Source organism: Lissotriton helveticus, chromosome 4_1, assembly GCF_964261635.1.
Source record: "Lissotriton helveticus chromosome 4_1, aLisHel1.1, whole genome shotgun sequence".
Taxonomy (NCBI): domain Eukaryota; kingdom Metazoa; phylum Chordata; class Amphibia; order Caudata; family Salamandridae; genus Lissotriton; species Lissotriton helveticus.
Genome location: NC_136063.1, coordinates 113,112,451 through 113,133,795, shown reverse-complemented (window position 1 = coordinate 113,133,795; position 21,345 = coordinate 113,112,451). Strand labels below are relative to the sequence as shown.

The following is a 21,345-nucleotide window of genomic DNA, read 5'->3' as shown; positions in this document are numbered from 1 at the left end:
GTTCTTCTTTTTTGTCCCCTGTACCACCAATCCAGAATAAGATGGATTGCCCCTCCCTGTAGAAATCTGGGAGACAGGAGGTAAAGGGAGTCGTTTAGAATAATGCAGACTAACGCAATGCAAATGATTGTATATTGCACAGCAAAGTTTTTATTGGCTATGTGGATCAGGCGCACAATGAGTTTTTTTAAATGGCTGTTGTTTTTAACCCCTTCCGCGCTCATGACGAGCTCAGCTCGTCATGAGTTACACCGCTCGCATGCTGATGACGAGCTGAGCTCGTCATGTTACGCGGCTTTTCGAAAAATGCAGCGCGCAGCGGGAAAACCACTAGCGCGCATGCGGTTAACATATTTTACTCCCTCCTTTTTAAAATATTCTATGATGAATCAATTAAGTATAAATAATGATGGAATTGTTAGTTCTCAATCATGCTGCTACCAAAGTGCAATTTTCTCTCGATCACTGATGCACAGTAATCGATTGGCGGACGCTGTGACTGTATATAGATTGTGATTGTTTATTTATAATGTTATATCTTATTTTTATTGTGTGTTTGTAATTGTTTTGTGTTTTGATGTACTTTTGTGATCTATAAGTGATCAAAATAAAGTTTTTGATTGATTGAATGTGCTGTGTCCTTTCCCCACACAAAGGGTTGATTACCCACAAGTAGTGAGTTTGAAGTGAAGGACCTCTGTGCCAAAGTCGCTCTTTGAAGTCACCTTCACTTTAAAGGCGCAACTGGATATAAGTGCAGGATCTCTGGCCCAACCCAATCAGAGACTTCTGGACCTGTGAATAAACTCTGGCAAGAAGAAGGATCGCTCTGCTGCTGCAAGGACGGTAACTGCTTTCCTGCTGTGGTTCCCATGATGCCAGCTAAGCTCTGCCCTGCTGAGAAAGAACTGGAGTGTTGCTTGAACTGAGTGTGATTTCTAAGAGCAAGCTCCCTTGCCTCCTGTTTTGAGACTCAGGTTTATAAAAGCCTCACCCCCTGCTTCTGTGCCCGGTACATTTAAAGTGGATTCACATGCTTTCTGAAGTGCAACTAATGCATACTCTGCTGAAGGATTCAGAATCAGTACATCACCGCTGTTGCTGGAACAGGCCCAGTGCATCACCCTTGAACCAGCACAGCGCCACAAGAAGCATGCATATTTGAACTGCTGCATCGCTGCCTCTGCAGTGTGAGAATATTGAAGCATCCCTCTACTGCATGGAGGAAACCCAGTGCATCAACTTCAAAACAATTACATCTTGGCTTCACCTGCAGAACCGGTGCATAACCATCATTACATTGGGGAAATCACCGCATCACCTCAACTGCGGGATCAACATGGACTCATTGCTTGGCTGCACCTCACATCTCGATGTTGCTACCAGGATCAGGATACTTAGTTCAGCGAGCCTTGTGTGGCTGCAGTATCTGGCCTTCACTCCATCACGGTCAGCCTGAACTCTTGACTTTGCACTGGTCCAGGGTCACCAGATAACTCCCTTAGGCTTGTATGGATCCCAATCATTATTTTTACATTTAGGGACAGATGTAGGAAGCCTAATTCCGGTCGGTAACAATTTGGCCACCTACATCTGAAAAGCATAATTCTGGTCGGTAACGGCCGAAATGTGGTAATTTCGTCCGTTACCGACCGGAATTATGCTTTTCAGATGTAGGTGGCCAAATTGTATGATTCGGTAATTTACCGAATCGGTAACTTAAGGAATCTGTAAATTACCGAATTCTTAACATACCGATTCGGTAAATTTCTAAATCCTTAATGTAGAGAGCAATCAAGTGAGTGCTTTTTACATTTAAGGATTCGTTATTTACCACAAACTAATAGTTGGTGGTAAATTCCGAATGCCTTTTAAAAAGCAATTTTGTGCTTTTTATTCAGTGCCATGTGGCAGACATACATGCCCTTAGGACATGTATGTGTGCCACATATGCACTATTCAGGGGGTCAATGTGACACCCTGCCACCCTTGAAAGGGTTCCCCCTATTACTGATTCGGTATTTACCGATTCGGTATTTACCGAATCGGTAAATACCGAATCGGTAATTCCCATTCATACCTATGGGCCCCCAGGCAGAAAACCCTAGGCCCAAAAAAATCTAAACCTCGATCATCATTCCCACAAAACAGACTCATCGAGGTAGATGACACTGAGGTTATTGAGACCCATAACACAGGTCCCCCACCCTAGATGGCTGAGGTAGGGACAAACCTACAAAACTCTATAGAGACGCTCATAGCGAGTCAGATTACACCTATAATCAGCAGACTCGATAAAATCATAAACGAGTTAAATAAGAAAGGAAGGACTCAGGTTAAACCTGTGAATAACAGTGTCAACGGTTGTATCTCCACAACACTGACCAGCCCAGTTATTCAGCCTGCATTAGCAATTGACCACACTGCCAGTAATAGGCATACTGCAGTGCATGACATAACACTTACAAACCCTCTATACCTACGAATGCGGCATCATCCCAGGGCAGAGGGACCATTGTAATTGAGGGGGGGGGCAAGTAAGTGAATAGCACATGGGCAAACGGGAAAATTAGTACATCAAACAAGAAGCAAAACTAATTCAAGAGTAGTAAATTCCCTACCCAGTATAAATCTGCCACCTGAGGCTTGTCCTTATGTAGTGGTTCTCGGAGGGGTTTCAGAATTGAAACCTGAGCAGAAAGAATCCTATCACGAGCTTAAAAATAAGACAATCTTATGGCTGAACATAAATAGACCGCTGGGAGGGAATGAAAGTGAAGAAATCATGAACGTCAGAAGGGTGAACTGGATGGGTAATAAAAATAAAGACCTAACGGGTAACTGTATAATTGTGAATTTTCGGGACAAGAGATTGGTAGAATATATACTGTCGAATGGCTTACTACATTCACCAAGCAAAATCAAAACACTGCCACTGGGATATTTTTACCCTACACAACATGTCCCCTTTAATTCTAGACAATACCCTGGGAGGGTAGGCATGGGCCAACCTGTATACGGGACAGGTAGGTTTGCCACAAACCCTGTGATGGAGCAAGAACAAAACGCTGCCTTTTGGGAGAATAGATTCAGCCCCTTATTGAGCCTAGAAGACAATGATTGACCACGAACACATCAAGTCCAAGTCATTGAGAACATTGACATGGGGGGGGGACGCCATTAGTCCTCCTAGAGGGGAAGGGGGATATATGAGGCAGAAGAAAAAAATAATGCACCGTCTCTAAAATCATCAGGTAGCCAAATACACTCCCCAATGGCAAGCATAGAAAGGGTGACTATTCAGGAGGCTGAAAAGCATCATACCCCTCAAATAATTCACTCACAGGAGGCAAATTGTAGGGTGGCACCAGCGTAGCATCTGACACAAAATCTTGGGCTCGACACTACATCCCCAAGGCCAGAGGAGGGGCCGATACCTGATCGTAACAAAAATATAGGCAGGGACACTGAGGGGGAGCTGAAAATTTTATCTTGGAATATCGCGGGCCTGGCAGGAAAATTCCACAATAAAGACTGGAGAGAGTACATAGGGGGGTTTCAGATAATTAGTTTACTATAAAGCTGGGCTCTCGATAATAACCCCTTCCATATGGCTGGATATAAATGTTTTTTTAAGCCAGCACAAAAAGCTAGCTCAGGAAGAGCCATTGGAGGTTTGGTGGTTTATGTAGACCTTAACATGACAGGAGTATGGACGAGTCCTCCGTGGTCAGCACATAATATACAGGCGTTGCGGTATGTAAGGCCAGGACTCAGATTAACATTGTTCAACCTTTATAATACAGGGTCCGTAAATGGAAAAAACCAAACGTTGCTGGAACTAGACCACAGACTCCAACAGGAATTAGACTATAGAAAAGGGGTCACGGAAAAATCTTTGGCAGTGGTAGGTAATTTGAATTGTCACCTTTGCCATACTTTATTTACCCTGAATGCAGATTGGTCCAGATGCTCCATTGAAAAGGGCCCACATTTTGAACACTCTAAAGAAGGGTCAGTCCTTAGTAATTTATTAAGGACTTATGACCCGGAACATCCAATATACTTGGTCAGCCTAGCAGAGGATGGGTCCCTTACCCCAACCTTTAAAGCCAGAGGATGCTTCTCTTACATAGACTATATCCTAGTTTCTAGGCATGTAAAAAAGTTGATTAGTATACTAGGGGCTGAGTGGAGTGCATAACACCCTAATTTTAACATTTAAACACTGGGGTCGCTCCAAATTTAGCCCCCGAGGGATAGTGTGTTGAAGGCCATAGATCAAGGAAGACGGCTCAGATGGGTAAAAATCGATGGGGAAAAATTTTACAAAGACCTAATGTCACAAGGGAAGGCACTGATAGAGGAATGTTTAGATCCCACGATAGAGGGGAGTAACTTGCTTGGGGCATTTAGTTCAGTAACTAAGCTGGTAGACGGTCTACTAAAAACAAAAGCCCCCAAGAAGTATAATATGCAGCCAAGGTGGTTTGATCGCAAGTGCTCACGAGCACTGAGAGACGTAAAACTCAGCTTAAAATCTAAGCCCAGGGACTCCTATAGAATAGTTCAGTGCAGACGTATGTACACAAATGCACTGAAACAAAGAAAGACCACCCTACAAATGGAAGCCTGGGCAGATCTGAGAGAGGCAGGAGAAAAAAGGGACATGTCTCAATTCTGGAGGATTGTTAATAATCCCTGCTTCCAGGATAGTAACACCCCCGAGATTGGGTCAAGCATATTTACCAGAACAATGGGTCCCACATTTCAAGGGATTATATAACCATAAGCAGGATTCAGAAATGGATTGGGAGGGATCCCCAACTGGGAACGGGTATTGAGTTCACCCTTGCAAAAATAACAGCAGGGATAAAAGGCCTTACTCGCAATAAAGCGCCGGGCCCTGATGGCACCCCACCTCAACACTGTTGTCCAGCTTAGTTTGCCCCGTTCTTGGTCTACAGCGGTCATTGTCCCCATTTTTAAGAAGGGTAACAGGGACAACCCGCAATGCTATAGGCCGATTTCCCTGGTCGACGTCTCAGCAAAAATTCAGGGCCGGGTAATTTTGCAAAGGCTCATGGAATGGACCGAGGAACACCATCTAATAACAGACATTCAGTATGGTTTCAGAACAGGAAGGTCCACAAGCGACCAATGTCTTAATCTGTATTTGTTGGTCGCCAAATACACTAAAGCTAGCAATGAGGCCATGTATTTGGGCTTCATGGATTTGCCTGCAGCCTTCGACCATGTAAATAGGAACAAGCTATGGTGCCAGATGAGGCATATGGGAATAGACTTAGGCCTGATTAACATCTTGAGCGAATTACACCAGGATACAACTGCTAGAGTACGCTACAACACAGAGGGGGGGAACACAGACTCATTCCCCTGTACAAGTGGAGTGCGACAGGGTTGCATCCTAGCACCCTTCTTGTTCTCGCTCTACATTAATAACATAGAGAAGGCGCTGCTAGCTCTAAACTCGGACTGCCCTAAAGTAGGATCGCGTCATAACCCGGTGCTTTTGTACGCGGATGACGCGGTCCAGCTTGCACGCACTCCGAGGGGTCTGCAATGCCTAATCGATGGCTTTGTTAAGTTCATGGGGAGTTTGGATCTGTCGTCAAACCTGAGCAAATCGTTTGTGATGCTAGCAGGCTCTAAACTGTGCAATAGGTTCTCTTATAGGATAGGGAACCACACATTAGAGAAGGTGAGGTATTTTTCCTATCTAGGGTTATTGTTCAACGGGGCACTCAAATTTAGATCCCTAGTGGAGGATCGGTGGACAAAATTAATCTCCACAAATGGTGCAATAGCAAACTATGGCCGCAGGCTGGGTCGTTGGTCTCCTGAACAGATCTTGAACCTCTATAATTCGATAGGTTGTGCAAGAGTAGTATATGGTCCGGAAGTCTGGGGTTACGTGAATGTGGAGCAATTGCAAGTTGAGGAAAATAAATATATGCGAAGGATTTTAAAAGTCCCAAAGTGTCCCTCAGCTGCAATTGTACACAGTGAACTTGGAAGTCCCTTTATTGAGGACCAGATTAAGCTAAAACCTGTATTGGCATGGTTGAATACCTGGTCAAATCCCGAGGCAGTCTTAGGTAGACAAATTTTGGAAGACTGCTTGCACAGGGACAAAGGGTTACATATTCCCTGGCTAAATTATGTTAAGACCACCCTGGAAAGTATTGACCGGAAGGATTTGTTCATTAATCCCGAACTTATTTTACCCTCGAATTAAAAATTAAAAAACTTACTATCCAATCATTATGTAAACCGTAGATCAGCTGGGGAAACAACCAAACAATCTGTGGCTGCCCTTAGCCTCATAAAAAATTAGGGCATGGACAACTCCCATGATAGATTTCTGATGACCCGTTTCAGGTTTAACTTATTACCACACTTATTAGCGGACCCGGCAGGATGTACATTAACTATTGCACAGAAGGGTGCTTGAGGCTGTGACAATAGGTCTCCGCAATACACCCTTCACTTTGTTCTTTTGTGCCCATTTTTTAAATATCCCCGGTGTATTTGGTTCCAATTTTAAAGAAAGAAAAATTTAGGCATGCTAAAATGGCTTTACTCTACTTGCAAAGAGCTAATGACCCATGGACACTCTATTGTATTATGAATTTTTTGAAGCTTGCCGTGAGGTTAAGAAATTCAAGAGGAGTTGTCTTACAGGCCTCAGCCTGGCCCGCTAGTGCAAGGGGTTCGCCCTACTGCGCACGAAGTCCTCGGACCCAAAGGAAAAAGTTGGCACGGAAACTGGAATTGCAAAACATTGAATTTATTACACCTCATGAGGTGCTGCTAAAGTTCAAACAGTACCCTTTGGCACTATGAGAAGTAGCACAAAGGGCTACCGGACACATGGTTTATTTATACCCACACAGGGGCTCAAAGAAGGCGGTACAAAGCACAAGAGCACATTTTATGTTCATACAAGGCAATATCGAGAAGCAGAATCGATCAGTGGGAGGAGTTAACAGTCTTGGGGTCTCGGCTAACACATTCCAATCTAAGGCTAACCATTAGCAGATGTGGACCCTAACGGTCAGCGGCTAAACACAGAGATGCTATTATTAGACTGTTGCCGGGCAGATTCAAAGGCCATGAGCAGAAAAGTAGGACAACGCACATGGTCGACACGAGGCAATATGTGGCAAACAAAATGGCTGCCACAAATACAAAATGGATGCCGCCAAATGTCAAGATAACGGCTTAAAACTCGATGTTCTTTAGCTAACGCTCAACTCAATCGACGTTATAATACAACAGACGACCCTTTTAGCGTTAGCTAAAGACATAGGCTCTTTTAGGATAATCTGTGCATTCATCTCGTATATCTATGCACATTATATTTGTTACTTCTTTGTCCACTAATTGTTGCGCTTTTACGGCATTTCGTTTGGACGGTATGCAGGCAGTTATGCACATAGAACATAGTATCGGACCACAGTGCATACATATGCAACAGGTGAAAATCAATGCAACCGCAATACACAGGATAGTCAATAGTTTCCAACCCCAAGCAGAAATCAGAGCCCAAACCCATCCCGCAAATGTCCAGGTAACATTCTTCTCATTAATATCAGAAGCTATTTTATGCAGTTTAAGAATTGCTTCATAGACGGAAGGCGAGTTATCCGGTATGTACACACAACAACTACTTCCGATCACTTTACATACTCCTCCTCTATCTGCTAACATAACGTCCAAAACCATGCGGTTCTGAAGGGTTACAATTCTAGCAATTTGCAATTCCTCAGTAATATTGCCAAGTGCTACAGCAGTCTCATTGGTGACAGCTTCCACTACTCTAGTTAAACGTTGTATTTTCCTGCTGTTTAAGGCAGCACCTACAAACGGACACAGGCCTAAATTATAATCAACATATTGCTGCAGACTAGTATCAGTCTGATCAATGTCATCAACTCGAATTGTTCGTTTATATCGATTCATAAAAATATTTTGAAGCAGTTTAAAATCTCGGTGATAAGAAGCAGGTGCAAGAAAAACAGGTGGCAAAAGGAAGGATACATAACAAACACCAGACCATCCAATAGGTAGTCTATGATAACCATGATTTCCACATACTAGATATGTGTTATGTGAAGCTAAAAACGTACTATCGTTTATTCCATCTATATTTAATACTACAACACATTCGCTGATCCCTACTGGAATTCGTCCAGTACTTTGTATGCAAAGATTCGCTTTGGTTCATGTTACAGTAATCACAGATTCATTGTTCGTGGTAGAGTCTCTCGTATGGGTGAAAACATAAGGCGTAGAGGCATTGTCCGGTCGATATTCTTCCCATTCCCATATAGTTCCATTCGCTTGAGGATAACCATGTTCATCTTGATAACACTCTTTATTCAAGCGAAAGAGAAGTCCACCTACAGTAGGTTTCCTGTTCGAAAAGAGAAGAGTGTACCAAGCTCGACAAGAACCATTATGCGAAAAGGGAAGTGGAATAAATGGCATTCCACCTTTCTTCTGATGGGCTGGAAGCATACCACAAATCCAGCAGTTTGTGGTATTTGTAGAGTATGGTGAAGCATCTGGACAAAAGTATTGTTCAAGTAAGATTCTCGATGCTTATGCTCATGATAGGGAAGAGTGAAGTGCTGATGCTCTTCCGGAATCAGAGTAGTAGGAACCATAAGAAATTTTTGAGCAGGGCTCGCTATCTCAATCAACCAGGTAGTTACTGCAATAACTATCAATACAATAAAAACACTCGATACTCCCAAAATCCTTTTCTTAATAGCATTCATAGTCTCAAAAGTCTTCTTCAAACTAAAAAAACGAAAAAACAAAATAGTCAATGAGCTCTTTACCCTGGGCAGCCGTTGGTTTCTTCGCCACAGATCAAGACAGGTGTCACTACACTACGCAGGGCTGATCCCCCTCCCTTGTCATGTCGGCATTCCGTTTACTACCCAGAGCGGTTGCTCAACCAGTCTCGCAACAAAAAACTCTCAAATCTTCCTTTTGGATCTTAAATCATAGTGTGCTGCTCCAGAAGTCGTCTGGTCCGGGAAGAACTCCGCAGATCCTTCAGGTGATACAGCAGGGCCCTTCTCCGTAGCTAGAATATCTCGATGATCAGTCAAAACATCTGGATCCACCAAGGACGATGACACCTTGTGACAATGGATGCTGTGAACCCAGTTGCGCCTGTTGGTTGTCCGGACTGCCGTCCTCGTAGCCAGGAGGACTTGCTCTGGTCCACGCCACCTCGGCTCCAAGCTGTTCGACCTCTCGAAAGACTTGATCATCACTAGATCCCCTGGACGAAGACCATGGCCCTCACCTTGGGATTTATCCGGGAGCGCTTCTCAAACCTGTTGGTGAATAGAAACCAAGCTGTCAGTTAATTGTGCCAAATAGTCATTCATTAAAACGCAAGGCAGCGCATCTGGCCATGCCAACTTCGTGGAGGCTTGGATTTTCGCAATCTTGAGCTTGAGAGTGCCATTATACCTTTCCACCAATCCTGCGGATTGTGGATGGAACACAGCATGAAACTTTTGCTCAATGCCTAATCCCTTCAGGACATACTTAATAACTTCCCCAATAAAATGAGGTCCGTTATCACTCCATAAAAGTCTACAAACACCGAATCTTGGGAAGAACTCCTTCAGTAGCACCTTAGCAGTAGTAATAGCCGTATTATCTTTTGTGGGGTATGCCTCAATCCATTTACTGAAAGCACAAACCACCACTAGGACATACTTCAAATTATTACACCGCTCAAGTTGAATGTAGTCCATTTGCAAGACTTCAAAAGGTGCAGTCCGTGTAACAAACCCTCCGGATGGAACTCGTGTCCCCTTTCCAGGATTGTATTGCAAGCAAATCAAGCAAGATTGTACTACTCTCTTAGCTGTGTTGGCAATCTCAGGATGCTCCCAAACTTGCGTAAGCATTTTCGTCATTGCAAGAGCTCCAACATGTGCCACACCATGTGCCATCTGAACCATGGGTTGCACGAAAGCTATAGGCAGCGTCCATCGATCCATTTGCTTATTTCTCCAGCAACCTTCATCGTCTAACTCTCCTTTAGACCATTGTTCACGTTCCTTATCAGAAGCTGTCTTCTGTATCTCTCGTACTTCTTGCCTAGCATCGTACCATCTTTCAGCTTGTGACTTCACCACATACATAGAAGTGGTATCTCTCTGCATGGCAGTCTCACGTGCTATATGATCTACAAAAGCATTTCCTTGACCAACCTTCTCTATGACTTTCTTATGTGCACTGCACTTCACTATAGCAATTTTCTTCGGTAATGTCAATGCAGTCAGGAGATTGTGCACTAAATCTCTGTGCATTATCTGCATTCCATGAGACGTAAGAAAACCTCTTTCCTTCCAGAGTAGGCCAAAATCGTGCACTACTCCAAAAGCATAGTGGCTATCTGTGTAAACATTCCCACACAAACCAGCACTGAGCTCACACGCTCGCGTCAGTGCTATCAATTCAGCTGCTTGAGCCATTTCTGTGGTATGCGTGCTGTCTCCACTATCGTCTCAAGTGTGGTGATTGCATATGCGGCTGAGGTCATACCATCCGGTAATTTCAAACAAGACCCATCAACCCACAATTCACCATCTACATCTGAAAGGGGCGTATCCTGTAAATCAATGCGACCCTTTGTCTGTTCCTCAGTCAGAAAAATACAATCATGCGTTTCTTGTAACTGAGGCTGAGTCACCGGATATGGCAACAAAGTAGCTGGGTTGAAAGTTGCACATCTCTTCAATGTAATGTGAGGGGCTAACAGTGTCAATTCATATCCTGTAAGACGAGCACTAGTCAAGTACTGCGTCTTTGTCTGATTCAAAAGGGCATCAACAGCATGTGGTTCTAACACTAATAATTTATGTGACAAAACTATTCCCTCACTCTGTCGAATTGATACCGCTGTTGCTGCAACTGAACGAAAGCATCCAGGCAATGCTCTAGCAACAGGGTCAAGAACTGCAGAGAAATATGCACACGGACGTTGCTTATCGGCGTGCAACTGGACCAACACTGATGATGCACATCCATCTTTCTCATGCACGTAAAGTGTAAAAATCTTCGTATAATCTGGTGTGCCTAACACTGGTGCTGAGCAAAGAGCTTGTCGAAACTGTCGAAAAGCACTTTCATATTCATCTGTCCATGGGAGGGGTACAGGGGTATCTTTCGTCAAAAGTGCTAACAAAGGCTTAACAATGTGTGAAAATCCCAAAATCCACTGTCTACAAAAAGAAGTGAGACCCAAAAAATGCACGTACTCCTTTCTGTATGGTAGGAACTGGCATATCTAAAATGGCTTGTATACAATCTGATGTCAATGCACGTCCCTCCTTAGACAAAAGGTGACCTAAGTAGGTTACCAATATTGCAGTTTCTTCCGAGAGACCTTGTGATGATGTAAAGCAAGAGAGGAAAGCAAAGATAAGGTACATTTTTCACACTGCTCTGGGGTATCGGCTGCCAACAAGATGTCGTCGACATATTGAATGAGAGCCACACCTTCGGTCAATTCAAAAGAATCAAGTTCCCTTTTCAATGCTTGACTGTAGATACTCGGACTTTCCGTGTAACCTTGGGGAACTCTACAGAATCGATACGATCGATTATTCAAAGTGAAACCAAACAGATATCGGCTATCAGGATGAATAGGGATCGAGAAGAAAGCATTCTTCAAATCGATTACGGTAAATGTAGTGGCAGTCGGAGGGACTAAAGTAAGAAGTGTGGTAATGTCTGAAACTACAGGGTATTGTGGTATCACAATCTTATTCACCTCCCTCAGATCAATAATGAACCTGTAAATTCGTGTATCTGAATCTTTCTTCAAAATCGGAAGAATCGGGCTGTTGCAAACATTGTATGGGACCTCCTCAACAACCCCCACTTGTATCAAATCATGCACGATTCGTATGAGTGCTTCCTCTCCCTCCTGTGAAATACGATATTGTGGCAAACGAGGTAACACAGCTCCCTCCTTGACACTAATCTGGATCGGAGGAATAACCATCTGACCCACATCAGTGTCTGAGGTAGCCCATAAGGATGTAGGGAGTGAAGCCAATGCAGCATCTTCTTTAATCAAACAGATTCTATCAGATTCAATGTAATTATCATTTAGGATGACACGTACCCCTTCAGGAAACATCGTATCGTAGCTCTAAAATGTTTTAACATATCAAGGCCAAAAATATTATCTGGAGTTTTCGGGGAAAGCAAAAATGGGCATGGTGCATCAAATTTATCAACAGAAAATAAGAGTGGTTGGGACAATGGGCTAAGGGAAGGTGTTCCATCGAAACCTATCGAAGTAATAGTTGTGCCAGACAGGGGAGCCCTCAGAACCAATTGTTTAGACAAAGCGCTACGTGTAGCTCCTGTATCAACCAGAAACCGATCAGTAGAGCCCAAAACATGTGCTGAAACATAGGGACCCGTCGGATCTACTGGGACTTCAACTGATTCCTTACCCCATCCTAGGCAATCCTATGCATGAACAGAATCGTACAAACCAGAAGGGACATAATCAGATACTTGACATTGGTTTTGCCGATCAAACGTGTTCTGTCTTTGTTGTGGACGGGAATTCGTATCAGATCTGGCTCGATCGTTCGTATTACCACGATGCGCTGAGTAACCTTAGCTGGACCCTTCTTGGCCCCTCTCCCGAGCTTCTCGCTGAGCACGAAGCACCGGGCATTCTCGCGCCCAATGACCGTACTGCTTACAATATACACATTGATTCAGAGCTATATTTGAAGGGCCAGAAGAGGTATTGGAGGATGTTCGGCCACCTCTATCGTAATTTCTGTCAGGGCCCCTATCGTAACCTCTAGAAGGCGGACCATACACCTGGGCCAACATAACCTTTGTTTTTAACTCTTTCGACTTCTTGTCCTCCGTCCCCTTTGCTTCCGCCTCCTGGCGCTCATAATACTGAGCCATCGTCAACACAGAGGCCGGAGAAGAAGTAGTCCAAGAACTTTCACTAGCTTTTAATCGACTCGCTATACTAGGCAATAAATTCAAAACATATTTATCGACAAACAAATGTCTGCCGGTATCGTCAGTAAGAGACTGACCACTGAAATCATGAAAGGCTTCCTCAAAGCGAGTAAAGAAATCAGAAACCGATTCATCTGATTTTTGTTTACAGGACGCTAAAACAGTCCAATCAATCTTTTTAGGGGGAATAACCGTTTTCAGTTTAGTTAAAATGGCTGCAGGGAGCTCTAATATCAGTCTATGTGGTTTTTGGGTGGGCTCCCTATCTGCATCTATGCGTTCTATCTCTTTCCATTCGGCCCCAAAAATAGTGCGATCATCAATTTTATGAACGGTCCTCCACATATCTGGGGGTAAAATGAGACCGAAAAACAAATCTATATCACATAAGGTCATAACACAAGAATTCAAAGCACCCTCGACCTCTTCATAAAAGGCAGCTGGATTTTCACGTGGGTCAGGTAATGCATTTTTAAGTGCCATTACATCTGCTCTATTCCAAGGAGTGTAAACCCAATTATAAATAAAATATCCCTTCGCATCAACAGATTTTTTATCATCACTGTCACCCGCTCCTTTAGGAGGAACATACAAAGGCGCGGCTTCCCGCATGGGTTTCATGACAACTGGTATCATCTTATCTGCCACGAAGATAGGGTGTTGTACCACTCTGGACGAATTGGCCTGTGGAACGGCGCCCGCAGCCTTTTTCTGCTCCTTCAGCTGTTTCGCCTCGTCTCGTATTTTAACCAGTCGTCTAACGAAATCGGGTGCCTGGGAAAAAACAAAAAGACCATCACGTATCTGTTTATGATCGGCAGCAATATCAGCAGGTTCTAAAACATCGGAATACTTCCGAAACATGTCAATGACTTCATCAGCAAAGGATGCGGTGAAATACATCTGTTCTTTCTCTGACCAATTCTGTATAGTAACTAAAAGATCGGTAGCAGAATGTGTGCTACGCAATGCTTTACGAGCAACCTGTCTGATTTCAGCAGATCGTTCCACAGATAGCAAAATCGAGAGTCCCGCGTTTTCTGCTGTTCTGAATCGGAATCCTCATCACCCTCGGTCGGAGCAGACGGAGTGATATACAGAGGTGGAGGTCGATCTAATAACAAAAAATCATCTTGTGGTTTATTAAGGACAGGATAGAGAGGCTGACGGACAGGATATTGGCCAGATTTCTGTAACCTTCGTTCTTTTTCCTCTCGCTCCTGCATTTCTTTCGTTTCTTTCTTTCGTAACTCCAGCGCTTTCTCATACACAGTCTTTCGCTGCTCTTTCTCAATCAACGCTTTCTCACGTTTCTCCTGCTGTCGCACTTCTTTCTCCCACATTCGTAAACACTCAAACATATCACGTCTAGATTTCCGCTCAAACAAACATAGCTCCAAATATTCAACCTTTCGCGCATCAAACGACCCATACAATGGCCAACGTAACTCAGGATCCTTTTTAGTGTACTTGTGCCACAACGTGCTGTACATTATGGCAGAAGTACCAAATTTCACATACATATCTTGATTAGGAGTCCCCTCGGGGGGAGCCGGCTGTGATTCCTCAAGTCGTAAACTGGCGCCACCAAACAAGCAGCACATCTTTCGAAGTGCGCGGCAAACAGGCATGCTTCAAAAAGAAATAGTTCAAGATATACACTACCATAGGTAAAGAGCGCTTAAGGTACTTCTTAGTACGACGCGCTATACATAGAAAAAGGCGGAGAAAACTCCATGCATCACCTGCCTATATGAATTGCAACCCATATATTGCTACATAGAACCCAAACCAAAACAAAGTAGACAAGTCTATCCAAATACAAAGTGCTCGGGCAAGCGTTCCTAAAACTGCCTTACCAATACGGGAGCCTCAAAATGCCAAAACCTACAACAGGCGGCAAGTGCTGCAGGGGACTCTTACCAATCGCAGGCTGTCCAGGTTTCAACTGCCAAGTTCAAAATTCGACCAAACGGTCACTGCACGGCAGACCAACAGAAGAGATCTCAGTCGAGGACCGGCGCCACCTGGATGGTCGGATCGGAAAGTAAGGAAGGAACACCTCGGATACCAAGACGCGGGTCTTATCTGGTAGCGATCGCGAATTCAGCGAAGTTCCGAACCTTCGTCACGACCAATCCTTCGGGCATCCGAGTCGTCCATGAGCCCCATGTGCCGGCGCCAATTTGTCATACAGGCCTCAGCCTGGCCCGCTAGTGCAAGGGGTTCGCCCTTCTGCGCACGAAGTCCTCAGACCCAAAGGAAAAAGTTGGCACGGAAACTGGAATTGCAAAACATAGAATTTATTACACCTCATGAGGTGGTGCTAAAGTTCAAACAGTACCCTTCGGCACTATGAGAAGTAGCACAAAGGGCTACCGGACACATGCTTTATTTATACCCACACATGGGCTCAAAGAAGGCGGTACAAAGCACAAGAGCACATTTTATGTCCATGCAAGGCAATATCGAGAAGCAGAATCGATCAGTGGGAGGAGTTAACAGTCTTGGGGTCTCGGCTAACACATTCCAATCTAAGGCTAACCATTAGCAGATGTGGACCCTAACGGTCAGCGGCTAAACACAGAGATGCTATTATTAGACTGTTGCCGGGCAGATTCAAAGGCCATGAGCAGAAAAGTAGGCCAACGCACATGGTCGACACGAGGCAATATGTGGCAAACAAAATGGCTGCCACAAATACAAAATGGATGCCGCCAAATGTCAAGATAACGGCTAAAACTCGATGTTCTTTAGCTAATGCTCAACTCAATCGACGTTATAATACAACAGAGCTAGCTAAAATAATTTGGTTTTAATTATGTATCCCTTTTATTCTTTTATCTGTTTGTATTGGTAATTCTAGATGACCCTCAGCTGTAATTTAATCCTATTTTAACCTTGTAAATACATTGTACTTTTATGATGTTTTTTCTAATCATCGAATAAAGAATTACTGAACTGAACTGAATGGGAATTACTGAATCGGTATTTACCGATTTGTAAATACCGAATCGGTAAATACCGATTATTAATTACAGAATCTTTCCGATTCAGTAATTGTAACCGAAAAATTATCTACATCCCATTTACCTATTCTTAAATAGTGAATCGGTAAAATTCGGTATTCAAGAATAGGTAAATTGAGATTACCTACATCTGGCCCTTAATCTTTAAAAATGCATAGTTCAACTTCTACTTATTGTTTTTTTGTCATTTTGGTCTAGTTTTATTTATAAAATCATGATCTATTTTTATAAACTGGTATGTCTTTTTGTGGGGTTTTCACTGCGTTACTTTTTGAAGTTTTAACATTTTTTTTTTACATATTGACTCATGGTTAAGGCTGTCTGCTCTGTGCCAAGCTACCGGAGGCTGAGCACAGGTTAATATAGGGTGTGTATCTGACTTAACCTGACTAGGATTTTATGGACTTGCTTGGACAGAGTGCCAGCCAGAAACCACATTTGTAACAAGCAGTTATCCATCTCCTTACATCCTGGGGTGTTCAGTTGAGTGGCTTTATTTTCCAGATCCATCATCCTGGTTACAGGTGAGTCAAAGTCCCATTTGAGGGATTCCATTTTAGTACCCAAGTCATCTAGTTGTACCATAATTTCTCTTAATAATCTGCTAAACTGCCCAGAAGATTTGGTTAGTTAGGGTTATTGTGGATTGCTTCAAAGGTAATGTTTCTCTTTACCAGGGGTTCCCACTCTGCATTGGAATTCATGGATGAAAATATGATGTCCCATACCCCAGCAAGACCTTTGGTATATTTTTCCTTGTTGGCCTCTGAAGGTAGATGAATGTCTATTTCTCAAAACATTACACTGAGCAAGGATGTCCTCAGAATTAGTTCAAATAAACTCAAGCTCCAACTGAGGGGACATATGAATACAAAGTAAGTAGCATAGGATACAATAGCAGTCAGGGACTGCTAGAAACACTCCTATACACACACTGAAATGCCGGAAGATCTATACCTCCTGAATAGAATCAAGGTGCATGTGGTTTTAGCACCAACGTTCTCAGTAAGCAGTGAAAAAGTGCCCCAAAACCCACCAAAAAGCGTTGCAGGCACCTACAGAGCTATTTACATATAGGAACGTCAAGCCAGAGGACCCCTCTGTTGTTGCAAGTGATGCCATTTAAATTAATGAGAACTTCCCCCATATCTTTGAGTTTACCACACAAAACATCCATTATATGGACTAGTAATAGGACTACTCAGTTATAATAATGAGGCTTGTTCTGTTTTATTGTAGAAGTAGGGTGGCTATATGAAAGTATATGTAGGCTGCTGTATATATGATTCTATAAAGATTTTTTTGTGTACATTTTGATATCCGTAGCTTGCCCTTAAGATTAAGTGTGTGTGTGTGTGTGTGTTGGTGTGTACGTGTGTGTGTGTGTGTTTGTGTGTATGTGTTTGTGTGCATGTGTATCTTTAGAGATGTGTAGGTAATGTTAACTAAAGAGTTTAGGATTTTATTACGTTGGTTATTTTTTGTTGGAAAGACAAGAGAGGGACTGCAATTGCATATATATATGAGCATGTAAGTTAACATTTAATGGTGTCAGGGTATATATTTAGTGTTAAATGAACGCTTGTAGGAGTAGCTATGTGTGCTTGTATGTCTTGAAAGGTGCATTGTTGTCTAATGTACTTTATGATGATATTATTACAAACAAATCAGACTAAATGCCCATTAGCTTTCTCAAAATTGGTATTGTGTTCTTATTTGAAATGTAGATTAAGTTAAATTAGACTAAACATCGAAATTTTTACTTCTTTAAGAAAATTTGTCAGATGGTCTCCCAACATGTTGCTGAAGGCTTAAATAAAGTTTTGTTCTCCTTGAGGATGTTTCTGTCCTTTTCATTCACATCATAGTTGTCTCCTGTTGACACTGGCCCTCTCTGCAGGGTCACCCCAATGCTTGCCTTCCCACTCTTTCTTTCTTGAATCAGTTGTTGTTGTCATTTACAACTCAGTGGACTTTACCACTGCTGACTAGCGCTAAAGTGCTTGTGATCTCTCCCTCAAGCATGGTGCAAATGACTTTAACCTGAATGGTAGATTCCATTTAATTGTAGGTCTCTAGCAAAATGGTACTATTAAATGTTACTGGCTACCTGCTTGAGGCCTGCATATTTCCTCTGAAAACCTGCCCTGCTGCTACCAGAGGATTGCCCTGCTGTTTGAGGATTGTATTGTTCCTTACAGGATCGCCCTACTGCTTGAGGCAAGACTTGTTCTCCAGAGGACTGCCATGCTGCTTGGGGCCTGAACGACTCTCTGTGAAGAAAGACTAGACCTGCTCTCTTTATCCCAGGATGCCTAAGTGACTCTAAAGGTCAATTCACCAACCTCTTGTTCTGAGCTACAGTGACACAATACTCTCTAGAGGACTCCCTGCAGCTGACCAGCTGACTTGCTGCAACTGAACCAGGATGTGTCTTGCTGGGCTCAACTAGAATCTCTTATCCCCAAGAGGTGCCTCCCCAGTCTCTGGAGCGTTGGATGGCATCAGCGTGCACTCCTCTTCAAGAAAAGGAGAACTCCTGAAGTTCTCGACTCTCCGCACATGACTTGGAGAAGGTAACCTTTCTCAGTGGGACTAACCTGTTTCCTGTGTCTGGCCATTGGTTCATTCTACAAAAAGAACATTTGATGGCCAGATTGCTGAACAATGTCAAGCATCCACCCCAGTTCAGAGATCTGGGCCTAAAATTCATAATTGTTTTGTTCCCCTTGCCATTCCAGTTTAAACCCAGCAATATGCAAATCAATCTTGACCCTGCTCCCAATGTGAACAGTGCATCCCGTATTGCCAGACTAGGTCCTCCCTGGACTGGGAACAAGCATCCTGGAACTGATTTTGGAGTTTCACCCATCATCAGCCAGGCTAGCTTGACTCCAGTGGCATGGAGAGCACATGACCCATGTCTGTGCATTCCACTCGGAGTAACAAATTCAAAAAGAACACTTGATTGAATGAATGCTGAACAATGTCAAGTATTCATCCTAATATAGAGATCTGTGCCTAAATCTATTTTTTTTGCCCCCTGTGCCAATCCAGTGTAAGCCCAGCCATATTCAAATCAGTCTTGACCATTCTCCTAATGAGAACAATGCAGCCTAATATGCCATGCCTCATGCTCACTGAACTGGAACAAGCATCCTGGGACCGGTTTTGGGGTTATACCGCTCATCAACCCAGCTAGCTTGACTTTAGTGGCATGGAGACCACAGGACTCTTGTGTCTTTTGCTTTCTCGCCCTAAGTGCAATGGGTATGCCTAGACGTGAGTCCCAGTCTCACTGCGCTACTGGATTCAAGTTACCCTAGCTGAAGAGGGGTAAAACCCAGAAACTGGTCCTGGTATGCTTGTTCCGAACCATGGAGGACCGGGCTTGGCAGTTTGGGCTAGACTGTTCCCATAACGAACAGGGTGAGGACTGATTAGCATATAGCTGGGTCTAAACTGGGGTGGCATGGTAAGCAAAATAACTAAATATTTAACCCAGGTCTCTTGACTGTGGACGAATGTTTTGATTTCTTCGGCATTCCGTCCATTATTTTTGTGTCTTTTCTATGGTTAATTCTAGTCAGCCTGAAAATGTGACTTTCTCCGGGTCTAGCATGACCAGAGGACTGCGAGTGGCTCTTTGAACTTTTAGACACTGCATCCACTTACTATTTTACCATTACATATCTCGGATTCTACTGATTAGACTTTTGTCATTATAGTCTCATTTCATCTAATCTATTTTTTTTATTGACTTAGGATATTTTTTGTGTTGTGTTTCATTTTACTACTCTGTGTATGCTGCAATAATACTTTGCAAATTTCCTCGAAGTTTAGCCTGACTGCTTCTGGCAAACCTACCAGAGGGTTAACTTAGGGCCTTTTGTGATTGCTGATTGAAAATGGTTTACATCCCCATCAATCAATACCCCAGTGTATTAAATCTCTGTGAACAGAGCCCAGGTACAACCCATACAAAAACCCTGTTGGCATCTTGATGTGGAAAAGGAAATTACCCAAATTAGCAAAGAACTACATTCCATTTTAGCAGTATTCTGTTGTCTATATGTACTCTGGAAAGAGACTCCCTCGCGCATCACACAGGATATGAATTTGAGATATGTTGATCTTTGGGGAGTGCACTTTATAGCATATTAACTTATTTGTCTGGAACATCAAGGGATTATCAGGTGAATCTGCTGCTACAATCAGATAATGATGATTCTTGAGAAATGTTTATGGATCAAAGAGGAGTGTACCAATTTGTGCCAAATTGAATTTAGTCAATATGAAGATAGGTGTGGGTCAACTGAGGAGCTCACAAGATGTTGGTATACAGAGAATAGTTATGTTTGGGGGTCATCTATGTTCATAGGAAAGTCAAGGCTTGCAGACATTCACAAAGGTCAGTACCATATTGATAAGACCTCAGTAAAGTATTGATAAAGGTGGGCCACCATGACAAGGGAAGGAGGGGTAAAGCCATCACATTCTCTACGTAAAGACATGGTTTGCAGTAATCCATCATGAATGGAAAGCTGGGAGAGAGTCCAAATAACTAAAGCCAAATTGATTTGAGGTTGCCCTGTTTATTTAAGTGGAGGGACATTATAAATGCATTTATAAACAGTGGGAAGATATTCCTACTTATGATTCATTCCTTTGTTTTTAATCAGGCTTGTTTCTCATTAACCTAAACCTGTTGCTTTTATCTCTTTTGTCATAGCTGTGGTATGATCACACTCTCAGACATTTACAACCCTGCCGTATTCTGCTGCAATGGGATGGAGGGACAATACGTCCATATCCTTATTCCATACTATGCCCAGTTCCTAACACTGTGTGAAGTAGAGGTTTATCCGGTGAAGTGACAGAAGTAAAACCGACACATCAGATAGTCTGTATAATGAGCCAAGATACTCCCAGCTCTGATGAGCCTGGCTGCGCCATGGTCTAGGAATGGCCTTCTCCCTGTGTATTACCTTCTTTCCTACATGTTTGTTGTAATAGCTAATTAAATTCATATGTGAAAAACCTGGTGTTTGGTGTCTTCTTTTTAGCAGCCATTCTAATTTCTTTTTTGGTTTTCATGTATTTTTCAGTATTCTAATAAAATGCCAGTGATATGATTATAGTCTTGCTAAAATTCACTTTTTCATTTAATGACACGTTTCAGAGGGTCATGGACTGGGCTAAGAAAAAGGGCATTGGCAAAGCAAAATGGTTTGTTCTAGCGTGCCTATGTATA

The 21,345-nt window shown here is 43.0% G+C and overlaps 1 protein-coding gene across 1 annotated transcript in view; it reads left to right on the top strand.

Moving 5' to 3' along the window:
• LOC144827048 (fucolectin-5-like) overlaps window positions 1–21,101 on the top strand; it is a 412,466-nt gene extending 391,365 nt beyond the window's left edge. Inside the window, exon 4 of the mRNA XM_078685505.1 lies at window positions 20,824–21,101. Within this exon, the coding sequence (XP_078541631.1) occupies window positions 20,824–20,968 (145 nt within the window). The 3' untranslated portion in view covers window positions 20,969–21,101. The remainder of the gene's footprint in view (window positions 1–20,823) is intronic.
• Window positions 21,102–21,345: the final 244 nt, after the last annotated feature.